The 16,694-nt window shown below is 47.8% G+C and overlaps 1 protein-coding gene across 1 annotated transcript in view; it reads right to left on the reverse strand.

Moving 5' to 3' along the window:
• The window catches only part of IFT172 (intraflagellar transport 172), a 37,500-nt gene that overhangs the window by 729 nt on the left and 20,077 nt on the right, over window positions 1-16,694 (reverse strand). Inside the window, exons 19-46 of the mRNA XM_038561085.1 lie at window positions 15,676-15,760; window positions 15,282-15,374; window positions 14,688-14,765; window positions 14,211-14,459; window positions 13,953-14,031; window positions 13,628-13,748; window positions 13,319-13,463; window positions 10,061-10,150; window positions 9,392-9,489; window positions 9,074-9,209; window positions 8,875-8,991; window positions 8,418-8,560; window positions 7,515-7,608; window positions 7,336-7,400; window positions 6,984-7,164; window positions 6,632-6,741; window positions 6,384-6,513; window positions 3,656-3,754; window positions 3,380-3,489; window positions 3,185-3,248; window positions 2,981-3,067; window positions 2,568-2,684; window positions 1,889-1,999; window positions 1,588-1,707; window positions 983-1,078; window positions 706-765; window positions 526-624; window positions 49-202 (exon numbers count right to left, since the gene is read on the reverse strand). Of these exons, the coding sequence (XP_038417013.1) occupies window positions 49-202; window positions 526-624; window positions 706-765; window positions 983-1,078; window positions 1,588-1,707; window positions 1,889-1,999; window positions 2,568-2,684; window positions 2,981-3,067; window positions 3,185-3,248; window positions 3,380-3,489; window positions 3,656-3,754; window positions 6,384-6,513; window positions 6,632-6,741; window positions 6,984-7,164; window positions 7,336-7,400; window positions 7,515-7,608; window positions 8,418-8,560; window positions 8,875-8,991; window positions 9,074-9,209; window positions 9,392-9,489; window positions 10,061-10,150; window positions 13,319-13,463; window positions 13,628-13,748; window positions 13,953-14,031; window positions 14,211-14,459; window positions 14,688-14,765; window positions 15,282-15,374; window positions 15,676-15,760 (3,131 nt within the window). The remainder of the gene's footprint in view (window positions 1-48; window positions 203-525; window positions 625-705; window positions 766-982; window positions 1,079-1,587; window positions 1,708-1,888; window positions 2,000-2,567; window positions 2,685-2,980; window positions 3,068-3,184; window positions 3,249-3,379; window positions 3,490-3,655; window positions 3,755-6,383; window positions 6,514-6,631; window positions 6,742-6,983; window positions 7,165-7,335; window positions 7,401-7,514; window positions 7,609-8,417; window positions 8,561-8,874; window positions 8,992-9,073; window positions 9,210-9,391; window positions 9,490-10,060; window positions 10,151-13,318; window positions 13,464-13,627; window positions 13,749-13,952; window positions 14,032-14,210; window positions 14,460-14,687; window positions 14,766-15,281; window positions 15,375-15,675; window positions 15,761-16,694) is intronic.

A 16,694-nucleotide genomic window follows, 5' to 3' on the forward strand; every position in this document is an offset into this window, starting at 1 on the left:
TTCCCTTTCCACCCACCACAGAACGTGGGGGGCTACAGGATTCTGTACCTGTAATGAGGCAGGGTAGTGCCCGAACTCCAGTGCTCACTGCCACCAGGGAAGCTTCGTAGGCACCACGCTCATCCCGAGGTAGAACCTGCTCCAGCCGCTGGTCCATTGAGACCGTGAGTACCCAGTCTCGAACCTCTTCCCTCTGAGCCTCCTGGGAAAGATAGAAGAGCAGTAGCTTCACACAGGGCAGGTTATGCAGAAGGCGTTGAGTTAGGAGTCTTACTAAACTGTCATCCTGTGCATCATCTATTTTTTTTACCCATACATGATCCTCCTTGGATGGGGTTCATGGTCACCACTTTTTTTTTTTCTCTGCTTCTACTTTCACTGACAGAAAACTGAGGGCTGAGGCCCTTCCAAAGATGTTGTCAGCTGATGCCCATAACAAAGATTAGGAGGACCAACATGAAGTGTCCCCCCTTCACAATGCCTCACACTGGTGAGGCCTTCCATTCTTCAATCTCGTCACCTTACCGGCACATGCTGCTTGGCTGGAAGTGGCACCTCAAAGGGAATGTCTGTATCCTGAAAGTCAGAGTGGTCAAGGGCATCCAGAGTTCCTTCTTCAATTGCCTGTAGCAGAGTGGGCAGCCATGAGATAGACACAGCTGGTGACAGGCAAAACTACCCTCCAGGCACAACTTCTCTACTCACATCAGTCAGATCCAAAAAGCGGTTGAGGAAGATGAATGCCATGTTCTCCCAGCCAACTGCCTGCAGCGAGAGAAGGTGCAAGTGGGAGTGAACAGCTGGGCTTGGATGCTGCTTTTCCGGGATGCAGGGGGAGGAACACAGGAAGACACAGGAAAACGATGTCCTCCATAATATCAGCCTCACACTCAGCTTTGCTCTACCTGAGGACAAGATACTCTACCTTCCAACTTTTGATTTCCCTCTCTCCTTGGCCACACCCTTCCTTGTCCCAGCTCACCTTGGCAGCAATGCCTGCTTCATAGAAGGCCTTGTCTGCAGGTAGTAGCTGGGTGTGGCGTAAGAGCGAAACAGAAAGCCTGGCAGCCACAGTTTCCTACAGATTAAAGTCAAAGCATTATGATCCTGGCACTGGAGCAACTGAGCTACCAAACCAGTGATCTTATAAGGCAGCCCCAGAACCAGAAAACCAATAAAATCAGTTGCTCTGGATCTTGAGTGGTTCTGGGTCTTAGTCTTTTTCATCTCCCCAAAGAACTAGGCCTAGATTATTTCTATCATGCAAGTACACACAATAAATATACAATATGCTATCCCGAATAAGCCAAAAGGATATATTCTAAGAGATCAATACAGAAATTGTGGGGATTGAATGTTTTATAATGATGCTGGAGCTATGTGGGCAGAGAGCCCGAAGGAGGCCAGTGGAGGAGCCCAGGAAGAAGACCATCCTTAGTGAGGCTAAAGGGCTAAAGATTTCTTTAAACATAGGAGAAACTAGGAGAGGAGTAGACCAAGCTGGAGCATCTGGGACTTGAATTCATTCAGCCTGATACATCTGAAGATGTGTCCATAAGACGGAGTGCTCCTCCTCTCCCATCTCACCAGCTGTTTGACACTCTGGGCCGCTGAGCGAGTGGCATAGTAATGAGCAATCAGAAGCATCGTCTCAAACTCCTCATGGGCTGGGGTGTTGACCTCACTAGACTTCACCAGGTTCTCACACTAGAGCAGGAAGAGAGCACAGCCTGGGTCAGAGTTGGAGGAGAGCCAGAGCCACAGGGTGGTCGGCTACCGGCCACCTGGACAGACAAAGGTGTAGTCTGTCTGTGTGCATGAGAGAAGAGCTAGGGACAGGGAGAGGTGGGGTAGACTTGTCACCCTGTTGTGGACCTGACTTTCTCACCAAGTTAAAGAGCACATCCCGAAGATCAGCCCAGTTGTGATAGGCTTCAGCACTGTTGGTCCCAGGTGAGCTCACCATGTCGGTGAAGATCCTTTTGTAGATATTGAAGTTCTAGGGGTAGTTGGGAAAGGAGAGCTGAGTGAGAATGAATAACTAGAAGAGAAAGTACATGTGGGGCCAAAGAGGAAATAAGCAGTATGTGTGTGGAGGGGCTAGGGGGCAATGATGGAGAAAGCATTGATCATTTTTAGGGAAGAGAAAGAAGAGTAAGAAAATAACTTTCTTACAATTAGTGCTCTGCGTGTGGACAAATGTGTGAATGCGAATGCAGTCACAGTGTTAACGGGCCGATGTTCCAGGGAGCTGAGATGCTCAGATAGGAGAGCAGTGTTTAGTCTCTGAAGGAAGCTAATGAGACCTTAGAGGTGAGTGTAGGATTCATTTCTGTTCCTTGTGTGAGCTAAGAGCATGAGCAGCTTCAGCTAAGGTTGCTAAAGGTTTCCTCAAATGATAAATCTGTAGAGGCTGTACATTTCAGAAGAGGCCAGTGGGGGTCTCTGGGCCTGATGCTCTCTAAAAGAATGCTTTGAGAAGACAGTTTCTGAGGGGATGGGTGGTTCTTCAGAAGAATGTAAGAATTTCCTTGAGGAAACATTCACTCCAAGGAGCAGGTTGGTACCTGTGGGTTAGCAGGGGCTCCATGCTGCACATACAGGGCCAGCGCCTGGCCATAGCCACCTTCTCGGATCAGGTGAGTCGCATACAAAGCCACGTACTTGTGCAGAATCTTGTAGTTCTGTCCCGGGGATGGAGGAGAAGCATGGGAAGGTTGGGATCAGTAGGACCAGGCAGTGAGGGTGGAGTGGTTAACTTGAGGCCATGGATTTGTTTAGGAGGCAAAGGCCTATGCAAGTCAGGCCCAGCTAGGCCTCTAACCCCAGTTTCAAGAGGATCGAAGACTGATTCTCTGATGATGCTGGGTATGGATCTTTGGGGTTGGGCTTTGGAGGAAGTAAGAGAGAGAGCTCTGGGTCAAGGGGAGCCAAGGGCAAACATCCAGAAGAACTACGGATGGGAGGAGGACAGCAGTACCTGCTTGGTAGCTGTTTCAATGCACTTGTCCCACTGGCCCTGCTCCACATACAGGTCCAAAGCAGCCACCACATCCACACCCACCAGCTATGGATCAGTGGAAAAGAGAGTTAAGAGGACAGAGATGACATGAGTGGGGAGAGGAGGGAGAGAATCCCTTGAGCCTTCATGCATTCTGCCTCTTATTAACTCTGCAAGTCTCACCGAGTCCACTTTGCCCTGGTTCTTGAGGAACTCTTTATAATGCTGGTCCACATAGTCTTCATACCTGCGAAGATGTGCAGAGATCTAGCACTGCATGGTCCCGAAATGCACACCCTTCCCATGAGAACCTCCTCTTCCTCTTTACAAAAAGAAGCAAGGGAAGAATTTCTTGGAGAGAAGGGGTCAGGAGCTTACCGGGGATCTAACTCCTTGGCCACACGCTTAGCCTTGTTCCACTCCTCACCCTCAATGAAAGCATCGATCGCCTCTTTGACTAGGTCCAGGTTCAGATAGAGCTCTGCTGCCTGCATGATGGGAAATCAGAGCCTGGAGAAATCTGTGATTCCACAGAACTAAGTGCAGGTCACACCTCCCAGGAGGCCTACCTCACATACCCTCCTGGGTGTAGATGGCATCATTCCAGCCCTCCCCATGGAATCTATTTCTTTTCCGTTCCAGCACTCTACTTACTGCACTATGCTTTCCAATTCCAATCAGCTGGGGTCCCACAGCTTGAACTACTTCCAGACTGCGTTGGGGAGGCAGAAACTTGATGGCGAGTTCAGCCGCCTGAGTGGTTGAATGGGGAGGAGAGACAGATACATGACAGACATGTCCTCAGTCTCTGTTTTTTCCGTCCAGTTACCAACCTTCTCTCCTGCACTCTCCTTTACCTTCTACCCTCCTGGGCAAGGCCTGTCTCATGGTCCCTCACAGTTCCTCAGAGCCTTGAAAAGACCACAGTGGACCTACCTGTTCCTCTCAGCTCCTCTGTCAGACACTCGCTATGCTGTCTGAGGTCACTGCATTTGGTCCTACCACCTCAAACTGGTTTCTCAAGTTCTTTGTCACAGAGTTTGGGTAGCGTGGTATCAAGAAAGAAGGCATTCTGCAGCTATTTGTGCTGGGCTTTCCTTTTTTTTTTTTTTTTTAAAGATTTTATTTATTTATTCATGAGAGACACACAGAGAGAGAAACAGAGACACAGGCAGAGGGAGAAGCAGGCTCCATGCAGGAAGCCTGATGTGGGACTCAATCCCAGGACTCTGGGATCACACCTTGAGTCAAAGGCAGATGTTCAACTGCTTAGCTACCCAGGCGTCCCTGTGCTGGCGTTTCCTGAGCCTCAGTTTCTTCACCTGTAAGAATGATGACTGGTCTAAATTTGTACCATCTGGAACAGAAGCCACTAGTCACATGTGGCTAGTTCCAACTGAGATGTGCTATCAGCTTAAATACACACTGGGTTTCACAGACTTAATATGAAGGAAGGAATGTAAAATATCTCAATAAATTGAGAAATAAATAATATCAATAATATATCCATCAATAAAATACTGATTTCATGCTGAAATGAGTTTAGAAACATTTGGGGACACCTGGGTGGCTCAGCGGTTGAGCGTCTGACTTCGGCTCAGGTCGTGATCCTGGAGTCCCGGGATCAAGTCCTACATCGGGCTCCCTGCATGGAGCCTGCTTCTCCCTCTGCCTATGTCTCTGCCCCCCACCGCCTTCTCTCTCTCATGAATAAATAAAATGTTTAAAAAAAAAAGATATTTGAGGGGCACCTGGGTGGCTCAGTGGTTGAGCATCTGCCTTCGGCTCAGGTCATGATCCTGGGGTCCTGGGATCAAGTCTCGCATCGGCTCCCTGCGTGGAGCCTGCTTCTCCCTCTGCATGTCTCTGCCTCTCTCTCTCTGTCTCTCATGAATAAATAAATAAATAAAATAAAATAAAATATTTGATTAGGTAAAATATAATTATTTTTTTGTGTTCCTTTTTACTTATTTGAATGCGGCTACAAGGAAATTTTTAAACTAACATGTGTGACTTACCTTTGTGACTTGCATTCTACCTCTATTGGGACAGTGCTGGCCTCGATGACTTTGGAGACACCTTCCAACCCTAAAACTCAGTAATTCTACAAACCCGAGCATTCTATAAGTTTACTCTATGTCCACTGTGATGTTGACAACTTTACCAGATTTTAATTTCCACATACGTGGTCCATTTTAGTGACAGTCTATGCCAATCCTCCTGGTCTCTCCCCTATCTTGGCTCACCTTCTTTGTCTGCCAAGATAAAGTTTAAAGTGCCCCATCCAGGAAGCTAATCTGAAGAGGGTATAGTCATGCACAGATGCTAATAAACAATGCTCCAGAGTAAAACACAGTGGATGCTTCATCAACATCTGCTGCTTAAATCTGCTAAATTTGCATAACAGTCCTTCTTTCTACTTCCTTCTCTCCAAACTATTCTAGGGGCTATTCAATTACAAGGCCTCCTAAATCTGAGGGAAATTCTGCAGGGGCATCACCACATCAACATTTATTTAGGGAAATGATCAATCTCAACCCCCTCCCCACAACTCCTAATACCATATTTCTCTGAATCAAAAATCCATCATTTATTTATGTTTTGTTTCAGAGAGAGACAGAGAATGCGAGTGGGGAGGAGTCGAGGGAGGAGAGAGGATCTCAAGCAGATTCCATGCCCAGTGCACAGCCCGATGTGGAACTAGATCTCACAACCCTGAGATCATGACCAGAGCCAAAATCAAGAATCAGACACTTAACTGACTGAGCCACATAGGCACCCTAGACACATCACTTAAAACTTCACATGCATCCCAATTTCTAAGATACTAAAATGTGATTATATGTTTGTTTTAGAATCACATTTAGAAATGTGATTATATGTTTTATAAACAGCATGTTTATATGAAACATGCTGGCTTGGCTTAATCTGCTAGATGGTTCTTTTCAGGAGCTTCTGGTAGGGGAAGAACCTCTGCTTTCTTCATGGCCTCCACATGGCCCCAGCCCTGGTCTCTGGATTTGCCCTTCCAGCTCTGGTTCTGGACCTACCTCCTCCCTCACAAAGCCTCCCTGACCCCTACAGCCCACAGAGATCTCACCCTTCTCTGAACTCCATCTTGAATCACATCCTTTAGTTTTCACTGAGATACACAATTAATTGAGCCCCATTGGTCTAATTTCCCCCAATTTCTGGCTCTGCCTTAGATCCCCTCTTCTAGCCTTCCTAGGCTCTGGCTCTAGCATCCAGTGAACACTCCGGAGATACCCACTGCCTGAGTGAACAGAGAGGCACAGGAGGGAAAAGGAACATCCGAGGAGGAGTGCTGGGTGTGAGGGTGGTCTGGGAAGCCGGGGGCCAGGAAGCGTGTGGCAGGCCTCACCTTCATCCAGCACTTTTCCATCAGGCTGCCGCTGCTGGAGTCCCGCACTTTAAGATAGCAGTCCACCGCACGGCCATACTCCCCTGCCTGCTCCCACTGCCGAGCTTGCTCCACCAGCCCCTCCAGGCCCCTGAGAGGATGAGAGGATGCGTGAGCAGGGACAGGGTGGGCAGCATGGCCTATCCTGTGCCTACCTTGTGACCCACCCTCCAGGCCCTGCCGATACCTGCTGCCTCCTGGCTTCATACCTGGCCCCCTTCTTGGTAGCTTCCCGCTCATACTCTTCCTGCAGAGCCTCCAGCTGGCCTGGTACATAGTCCTTGCAGATCCGCAGAGCATCACTCCATAATCCAGCCTCCTGCTCAGGTTTACAGGTATCAGGGAGGCAGAGGCAAGGAGAAGAGCTTCCCACTGCCATGCAGGTGCTATGTGCTATGGGCCCCTGATCCGTGGGCCCTTGGACCTTTCTCCTCCTTGTCTCCTTCCCCCTCCCCAGTGCTAACTCCATGGATCTTTCCTGGTGGCAGGGCTCAGTGTAGTGCTCTGTGGGTTCTCCTACCCTCTCACCCTCCTCTCATGGCCCCAAATCCAGTGCCCTACCTTATAATAATTGAGGGCCAGGCCTGGCCTCTGGGCCCGAAGCAGCAGCCCTTCTGCTTTCTGAAAGTCCTTCTCCTCCAAAGCCTCCCGGGCCTGCCGCAAGAGCACCTCGGCGACGCTGTCAGGATCGTGGGCCTCGGCCACACGCTGAGCTGCCTCCCAATCCTGATTGTGGAAAAACCTGCTCCCAGGTGAGGAACAGGAAAGGCTAAGTACAGGACCGAAGCCTCGACAGTGGGAGGCAAACAGCCATGTCATGGAGGGGGTAGAAGATTTATTGGTACTAGGTCAGATGCCAGGTCCTGTGGCTGCGCTTGGGAGGATGGGAGAAAGGAATTTAGGGGTAACTCACATGAGGACTGCTTCCTTGGGTTTACCAGCCCTGATGAATTCAGCTTCGGCCTCTTCAAATTTACCCTACAGGGACAGAAAGGCAGCCACACATGATAAGCAGCAGATTACCATCACCGGCAGCCAGGAGACAGGAGGAGGTCAGGGTCAAAAGCAACTGGAGAAGAATCACATCTATACCTCATCCTCCAGGTACATAGCGTATCGGAGATGAATCTCAGGGGTTTTGTGCTTGAGGGCCAGCCGAGAGAGTTCAAAAGCAAATTCAAATGAGCTGAAATGGAAGGTGGAAATAAGGTCTCCCTACTCAATACTTCATTTTATTAGACAAGAGCAGAAACAGGGCAAAGACAGTGGGAGGAAAAAGGACAGATTAAGAAAGACAATGCCTGTGAAGTGACAGGGAAGCACATATGACACATAAAGGAAGATGTGGATCAGGAAACACTTGAAAAAGCCTGTGCCTCCCCCCATAGGCAGATGTGAAGGGGCCGGATGGGCATGAGGAAGGGGCCTGCAGCGAGCCTCCCAGCACTATGCTGCCCACTGCCCTCGGAAGCCAGGGCTCCTGGTTCTCTAGCACATCTACACTAGCAGAAAAACGCTTGCTTAAGAAAAGCTCTTCCTGCATTTAACACATTTAATAATCATGCTTCCATCACTCAGAGGTAAGACACTCGCTTAATATGCCTTGGCCTGAGAAGCTGTTCTCTCTGGGGTGCCTGGCTGGCTCAGTTGATAAAGTGAGTGACTCCTGATCTCAGGGTTGTGAGTTCAAGCTCCACATTGGGTGTAGAGATGACTTAAAAAGATCTTTAAAAAGCAAAACAAAACAAAACAAAAAGCCCTGTTCTCTCTCCAGCTTCTCTTTAGAACAGTTAAACAGTAAACACTGTTCTGAGCCCCCAGGGAAGAGGAGAAGAGCTACAGATTCATTCTTGCCTCTATCAAGTTCTTCCAAGGATTCCTTCACTCTAGCCTCAGTTTTTAGAAATGCTTCTCAGTTATACAGCAATTTTCTTTGTCTCTATAGAGAGGCTCTGTTTGGCAAAGGGCCAGTGGGGAGAAGCCTTAGGGCCTCACCAGTTGTCCGCAGCGTGGTCAATGGCAGCTTCCAGGAGTCCCAGCTTATTAAGCAATCTAACTGCAGACTCTCCTCCCAGGCTTTTTGCCCACAGATAGGCCACATGTTTGTGGGCATTAGCTTCTCCATGAGCCTTGGCCACCTGTGAAGCAAAGGCATTTGGCAATCCTCCCACGCAGGGGCACATGGCTGCTACCTCACCTCTGACCCGATTTCAGCTTTGACAAGGATGAAGTACTTCTACTAGAACAGGGAGAGGGTTACGTTCCAGGGTCTATTAACCTGCATAGGGTCCAAGGATGGACTTCAGTAGTCCACAGAACCTTCATACTGTATGTGAAATTTTGCCTACTGGTGTGGACATTTTTCAAAGATACCCAAGACCAGTTCAGAATTAGTCACCTGAGGGTGGGAAAGAGGGATGGACGTGCCCCCAGTGCAACCTGGACTACTTACCCGGTAGGCCTCCTCCCAAAGCCCACTGGACCGGTACATGTTCACTGTTGCTTTCCATTCCTGAGCCTCCAGGTAGTGATACTCAGCCTCCTGAAGTCGGCCTTCAGCCTCCAGCTCCTGGAGAAAGGTGGGTCAGGATGGAGAAAGGGGGCATGAAGACTGCTTGAGGAAGGGATGGCAGAGACAGGAGAGGGCTCACCTTGCCCAGGTGTAGGTGTGTGTCACTGAGGAGATCTGGATGGTGCTTCCCTACCAGGCGGATCATATCTTCATACAACTTGTGCTTTTTGAACATGGTGATGGCAAGATCAGGTTCTTCCACTGTCACATATAGCCTGGGGATGGGAGACACACCCAGGGCCTCCTAGACCCAGATGCCTGCCACAAGAGTCATCCCTAAGAGATTCTGTCACTGCCTTCTAGGCAGAGGGCACATCGGCACATACTCTCAGACCTGTCCCACCCTGCAGCCCAAAGCCTCATCTCCCTCCATGCCTCCCCTGGGGATGCAGCTCACCTTTCAGCCTCACGGTACTTGCCCTGCTTCTCCATCTCCTGAGCCTGGGTGATGTATAGCACTGACACATCCTCGGGTCTCATGCACTTCACTGCCAGCTGTGCAGACACACAAAGCCAGAGTAGCCTTGCCAGTTTGCAAGGGAGGCAGAGGGATATGCGTTACAGCCAGGGAGGCGGGACTCAGGGGCCACCTGTTTTCTCAGCAACTCTGAACTTTCCCAACAACCACAGGAGTTTGCTTACTGCTGCTTTCCTAGTCAGTCCAGGGAATTCCAAGTCCATCAGGTGTAAAGTGAGAACTGTCTTCTGCTCAAGCAGAAGGGCCAGAGATGCCTTGTGCTGGGGCATCCATCCATTCCTACTCCCATGCTCCCATTACCCACCGAGCTCTGGGAACAGGAGTGGAACAAAGTTGCCACTGTGACTAGAGCTTGGGGAGGGATATTTCAGACTTCCAGCTCTCAGGCCCTTCTGCTTTCTTCAGAATTATAGGTTTGGGAATGAGGGCCTCTTTATCCTTGCCTTTCCCTGTGGCTAGGGATCAAAGCTCTCTAGACTTTATTTTGGGACTCCTCGGCTTTCAGGGAAACCTGAAAAGGGGGGAGATCAGAGAACCAAGGAGAGTGGCAACACACCCAAAGAGGTGGAATTCTCTGATAAACTCTACCTTGTGGGCTTGCTCCCAGCGGCCAGCCTGAGTATACATGTCTATTGCATCTTTTGTCTGGTCTCCCTTAATATAGAGTTCCTCAGCAATCTGTGGTTGAGAGAGGTAGATACAAAAGGCCAAGAGTCAAAGAAGTCAAACTCTCCCTCTTCACAGATGACATGATACTGTACATAGAAAACACAAAAGACTCCACCCCAAGATTGCTAGAACTCATATAGCAATGCGGAAGTGTGGCAGGATACAAAATCAATGCCCAGAAATCAGTGGCATTTCTATACACTAACAATGAGACTGAAGAAAGAGAAATTAAGAAGTCAGTCCCATTTACAATTACACCCAAAAGCATAAGATACCTAGGAATAAACCTAACCAAAGAGATAAAGCATCTATACCCTAAAAACTACAGAATACTTCTGAAAGAAATTGAGGAAGACACAAAGAGATGGAAAAATATTCCATGCTTATGGATTGGAAGAATTAATATTGTGAAAATGCCAACGTTACCCAGGGAAATTTACACATTTAATGCAATCCCTATCAAAATACCATGGACTTTCTTCAGAGAGTTGGAACAAATCATCTTAAGATTTGTGTGGAATCAGAAAAGACCCCGAACAGCCAGGTGAATATTAAAAAAGAAAACCATAGCTGGGGGCATCACAATGCCAGATTTCAGGTTGTACTACAAAGCTGTGGTCATTAAGACAGTGTGGTACTGGCACAAAAACAGACACACAGATCAATGGAACAGAATAGAGAATCCAGAAGTGGACCTTGAACTTTATGGTCAACTAATATTCGACAAAGCAGGAAAGACTATCCACTGGAAAAAAGACAGTCTCTTCAATAAATGGTGCTGGGAAGATTGGACATCCACATGCAGAAGAATGAAACTAGACCACTCTCTTGCACCATACACAAAGATAAACTCAAAATGGATGAAAGATCTAAATGTGAGACAAGAATCCATCAAAGTCCTAGAGGAGAACACGGGAAACACCCTTTTTGAACTTGGCCACAGCCATAGGTTATGAAGCTAATCCCGGAGTCCCACCAGCAACCATGAGTGGTTCCATGATGGGAAGCAACATGCGTGCTGAGCACTTTGGGCAGGGAAGTGCGGGACCTGTGGGTGGACAGGGTCCTAGAGGAATGGGGCCTGGAACTCCAGCAGGATATGGTAGAGGGAGAGAAGAGTATGAAGGCCCAAACAAAAAGCCCCGATTTTAGATGTGATATCTAGGTTTTTATTCCAGTTTGTTTTTGTCTTTTCTTGTTTAGATACCAATCTTTTAAATTCTTGCATTTTAGTAAGAAAGCTACCTTTTTATGGATGTTAGCAGTTTATTGACCTAATATTTGTAAATGGTCTGTTTGGGCAGGTAAAATTATGTAATGCAGTGTTTCAAACAGGGGAATTTTTTTCCTTTTTATTTCTTTTTTTTAAAAGATTTATTTATTTATTTATGATAGACAGAGAGAGAGAGAGAGAGAGAGAGAGAGAGAGAGAGGCAGAGACACAGGAGGAGGGAGAAGCAGGCTCCATGCTGGGAGCCTGATGCCGGACTCGATCCTGGGACTCAAGGATCGCACCCTGGACCAAAGGCAGGCGCTAAACCGCTGAGCCACCCAGGGATCCCCCCACCTTTTTTTTAACTGTATAATGTCCCTCAAGTTACGGCAGTGTACCTTGTGCCACTGAATTTCCAAAGTGTACCAATTTTTTTTTTTACTGTGCTTCAAATAAATAGAAAAAATAGTTATATATATATAAAAAAAAGAACTTGGCCACAGCAACTTCTTGCAAGATACATCCACGAAGGCAAGAGAAACAAAAGCAAAAATGAATTACTGGGACTTCATCAAGATAAAAAGCTTCTGCACAGCAAAAGAAACAGTCAACAAAACTAAAAGACAACCTACAGAATGCGAGAAGATATTTGCAAATGATCTATCAGATAAAGGGCTAGTATCCAAGATCTATAAAGAACTTATGAAACTCAACAGCAAAGAAACAAACAATCCAATCATGAAACGGGCAAAAGACACGAACATAAATTTCACAGAGGAAGACACAGACACGGCCAACAAGCACATGAGAAAATACTCCACATCACCTGCCATCAGGGAAATACAAATCAAAACCACAATGAGATACCACCTTGCACCAGTGAGAATGGGGAAAATGAACAAGACAGGAAACAACAAATGTTGGAGAGGATGTGGAGAAAGGGGAACCCTCTTGCACTGTTGGTGGGAATGTGAACTGGTGCAGCCACTCTGGAAAACTGTGTGGAGGTTCCTCAAAGAGTTAAAGATAGATCTGCCCTATGACCCAGCAATTGCACTGCTGGGGATTTACCCCAAAGATACAGATGGAGTGAAACACCAGGACACCTGCACCCCGATGTTTCTAGCAGCAATGTCCACAATAGCCAAACTGTGGAAGGAGCCTCGGTGTCCATCAAAAGATGAATGAATAAAGAAGATGTGGTCTACGTATACACTGGAATATTACTCAGCCATTAGAAACGACAAATACCCACCATTTGCTTCGAGGTGGATGGACCTAGAGGATATTATGCTGAGTGAAATAAGTCAATCAGAAAAGGATAAACATTATATGGTCTCATTCATTTGGGGAATATAAAAATTAGTGAAAGAGAATAAAGGGAAAGGAGAGAAAATGAGTGAAAATATCAGTGAGGGTGACAAAACATGAGAGAGACACCTAACTCTGGGAAATGAACAAGGGGTAGTGGAAGGGGAGGTGGGCAGGGGGCTGGGGTGACTGGGTGATGGGCACTGAGGGGGACACGGCGGGATGAGCACTGGGTGTTATGCTAAATGTTGGCAAATTGAACTCCAATAAAAAATAAAATAAAATAAAATTAAATTAAAATTAAAAAACGAAACAAAAAAGGCCAAGAGCAAGAGTCAAAGCAGCTGCAGGAGGAAAGAAGAAATCTCAGCTGGGATGAAGGAGAGCCGTGGATACCATTATTCCACAATGAGCGAGAAGAAAAGAGAGCAATGGGTGTCTCATACCTTCTACTGTTTTGAAAAAAAGACCAGCCAAAAACAGAATGAGGACAACACAACGGCAGTTTAAAAGGACCTTGCATTCTGGGTGGCTGGTGCTTTTGGGACCCAGAAAGAAGGATTTGGTGAGGTGGCCCCCACTTCCTGTTCTGGGTTCTCTCCTTGTTACCCTGTACTGTATTGCCCCCAGCTCCAGAAAGGGATTCTCCTCACCTCATACTCCTGCAGAGACGCATAGTGTTGGGCCACACGGGGATAGTATTTGGACGCAGTGTTCTGGTCCTGGAGATCTAATATATAAATTGCCTTTTTCCACTGGCGGGCACCCAGGGCAGCCTCAATTGCCTTAATGGAGCACCTGGCAGAGTTGGGAAAGGCATCCATACGTATAAGGAAAGAGGAGGTAGGGAGAAACCGCAAGCATACTCCAACCTATATTTTGCCATCTCTCTTCCAGCGCTGGCGCCCTCACTTGTCCCATCACCTTAGACCTCATGCCCAAGCTCCTTTGCGCCCCTCTACCTGGCTTCAATGTAGTGATTAATGGCTGCATCCAGCTGCTTCTGCTGCACCAAATGATCCCCCCATGCCTCTTCCAGTCTCACTACTTCCACTGGGAATGCCAACCGAGCCAGCTCCACCGCTGCCAGAGACAGAGAGAGCACTCAGATAAGACTTCCAGGGATGGGACTCAGGAAAAGTAAGACAAGGAAATGGGGTGTGGAAAATAAGGGAGAAGGGAAGGAATGGAGAAGAGCCGATCGAACTGAACAGATGCACAAAACAGGTGCTGGGGACTATCTGGGTAAGACTCTAACAGTGAAGGCTGGGCTGTGCGTGGTAGTACCTTTCATGAATGCGTTGCCTTTACAGTAGCACTCCAGGGCCCGCTGTGGATTTTGAATCTTCTCGAAGAGATCACCGGCCTGTTAACACACACCACATGACTACAACGATAGCCCTACTATACAAAGAATCAAGTATCAGCCCCTAAGGGAGGAGACTGAGCCACCAGTCATGGGGACGTGCTGCATTCCAGGCCTCCTCTGGATAGGAGGGGCCCTGAGCTCTGGAGATGAGGACAGGAATGGGAAGCCAGTCACACCCTTTCATACAGCTCCCCCTTGACAAGGGCTGCAGTGATGTGTTCCACCAGCTCTGTGTTGGCTAGCAGTTCCTCCCGGGCCAGCACCAGTCGAGCAGCTTTGGCAGGGAGCCCTGCTTTGAGGTAGAGGCTGATGGCTGCTAGTCCATCCCCTTGGCTCTCCTGTAGTTCACCTGCTCGCTCCTCTTGCTGGGTGTCCATCAGCCACTGATAGTAACCCCGGCGCAGCTTCTCCAGGGCCGGGTGCCCCTAGATGTGCAAGAGAGGCAAGAGGAGTCACATCCCTCCTTCCTGCCCTGCTGCTTCCTAAGCTTCTCCAATCCCACTGTAACAATGGAAATCCTCCCGGTCACCACCATCCTAACTCCCAGCCCCCCAACTCTGTTCTAGTTCCTATAGCATCCTTGATTAGAGAAGGTCTATGATATTGGTGGAACTGAGTTGTGAGCACTGTGGAGAAGACAGAATTGGTCATACCTTGGCCTGAGCCACTGCGATACACTCATCCCAACGGTGTAGCTCCTGGTACATGTCCATGGCCTCCTCGACAGCATTCTGGGGAGGATCCGGGCAGAGGAAAGAGGGACACCAGGAAGACATATGAGGACCAGAAATCAGCAGGCTGTTCTCAGTCTGGCTACGATGCCAGCCTGTGTGGACTGAAAACTTCATCCTTTACTTCTGTACAAGCATTGGTCCATTTATTATGAAGGTAAAAGCAGCTTAAGCCTCAGGGCATCTTATTTGCATAGGCCCCTTCCAAGGCAGGTTTTTCTTAAAGAGGGCTCCTCAAATTGTGTAAGCTTTCATTTCAGGCCCCACAAACCTGGATCTGCCTGTGTGCACAAGAACTGCCAGGACAGGCTCTGGAGTACAGGGGGAGACAGCAGACAGTTTATGAAAGAGACATAACTGTAAGGACTAATGCAGAGGGGAAGTGAGGAGTGAAATTAGCTGCACAAACCTTTCTAAAAGCTCTCCCCAGTCCTCTTTCTTCTTCTCTGTTTGCCTTGCTTCCCTTCCCCACCAACCCCACTCCCCTCTTCAATCTGGTTCCTCTGCTCCCATTACCTGTTCCAAGAAGATCATTTCAGCCAGCTTGTAGTTCTTCTCTAGCATGGCTAGGCGTGCTCGGACCTGGTAAAAGTCTGTTCCTTCTCCACCCTGTGGGGAGGAAGAAGGTTCTGTTATTCTGTTGGTGCTGCCAGAGCCATTCTGTCTGTGTGAGCTTAAACAGGAAGGCCACAAAAGACGAGGAAGCTAAGAGATTGGAAAGCTGAAAAACTTCATGGGCTTAGAGGATGAGATCTGGCAAGTAATTCCAGAGTGGTTTGACTTGAGGGTGGAGGTGGGGTAGGAAGAATAGAGCAAAGAAGCCATGGCTGGAAAGCCAGAGATCATGGGGCTGATCATGAAGAGAAATCTTAGCTTGAGAGACTGAATAATTCAGGAGGATAATACTTGCATATTCCCGAGACACTTGATCTGCAATCTCATTGGTCTCGTGCAGGAATCGAGCTTTTGCTACATGGCCCAAAGCAGAAAAGCACCTATAGTATGGAGGCAACCATAGTAACAGCAGTATTACTATAGGATCATCATGAATTCACTGGCTCAGCAGATACACACTGAGCATTGATTACGTGCCAGGCACTGTTTTTGCCACTGGCAACATAAGGGGATGAGACAGATGAGGGCCTTGCTCTCACAGAACTTACTTTCTAGTGGAAACAAATAATTAGTAAGCAAATAAAGATATTTCAGAGAATGAGGAGTGAAATAAAATAGTGTGAAATTACATATAAACAGTCGAGCTGGTAGTCAGAGAAGGCCTATCTGAGGGGCTGAGATCTAAACACAAGAAAACGTCAGTCATGGCAAGATGGGGAAAAATTATTCCAGGCAGAGGGAATAGTACATGTATAGGTGCCATGGAAGGAGTGAGTGTGATATGCTCAAAGGGCCCAAAGGATGCCAGGGTGGCTGGAGACTAATGGGCAAGGAGGTACCTGGTATAAGGAGGAGGCAGAGGCCCAGTACTGTAAGGCCTTAGGATACGGCAAAGAGTATGTATGGGTCTTATACTAAGTAGAACAGTAAGCTACTGGCAAGTTCTGAGAAAATAAAAAAAGACAATATCTAATTTATGGTTTAAAAAATTATCTCAGCTATTATGCGATGAATAGATGGTATGTGAGACTAAGAGACTTTTGTGACACTGCAGGTAGTTGAGGTGTGGTCTATTCTAGGGTGGAGATAGTAGAGCTGGACAGTAAAAGCTTCAGGAAATGTTCTAAAGATGCTAGGTCAGGGCCGAGGAGAAGCTGGTAGTCTAGCTGTGGGGGTATGGGAAAGAAGGGGTCCAAGAGGACTCCTGGACAAAAACAGCAGCAATTGACGTTTACTGAGCACTTAGAATCTGCACTCTTTGCACAGATTCTCTCACTTTCTTCGCTGCCACCACACTTTCTTTACTGCCCTAGG

Source organism: Canis lupus, chromosome 17 (assembly GCF_011100685.1).
Source record: "Canis lupus familiaris isolate Mischka breed German Shepherd chromosome 17, alternate assembly UU_Cfam_GSD_1.0, whole genome shotgun sequence".
Classification (NCBI taxonomy): domain Eukaryota; kingdom Metazoa; phylum Chordata; class Mammalia; order Carnivora; family Canidae; genus Canis; species Canis lupus.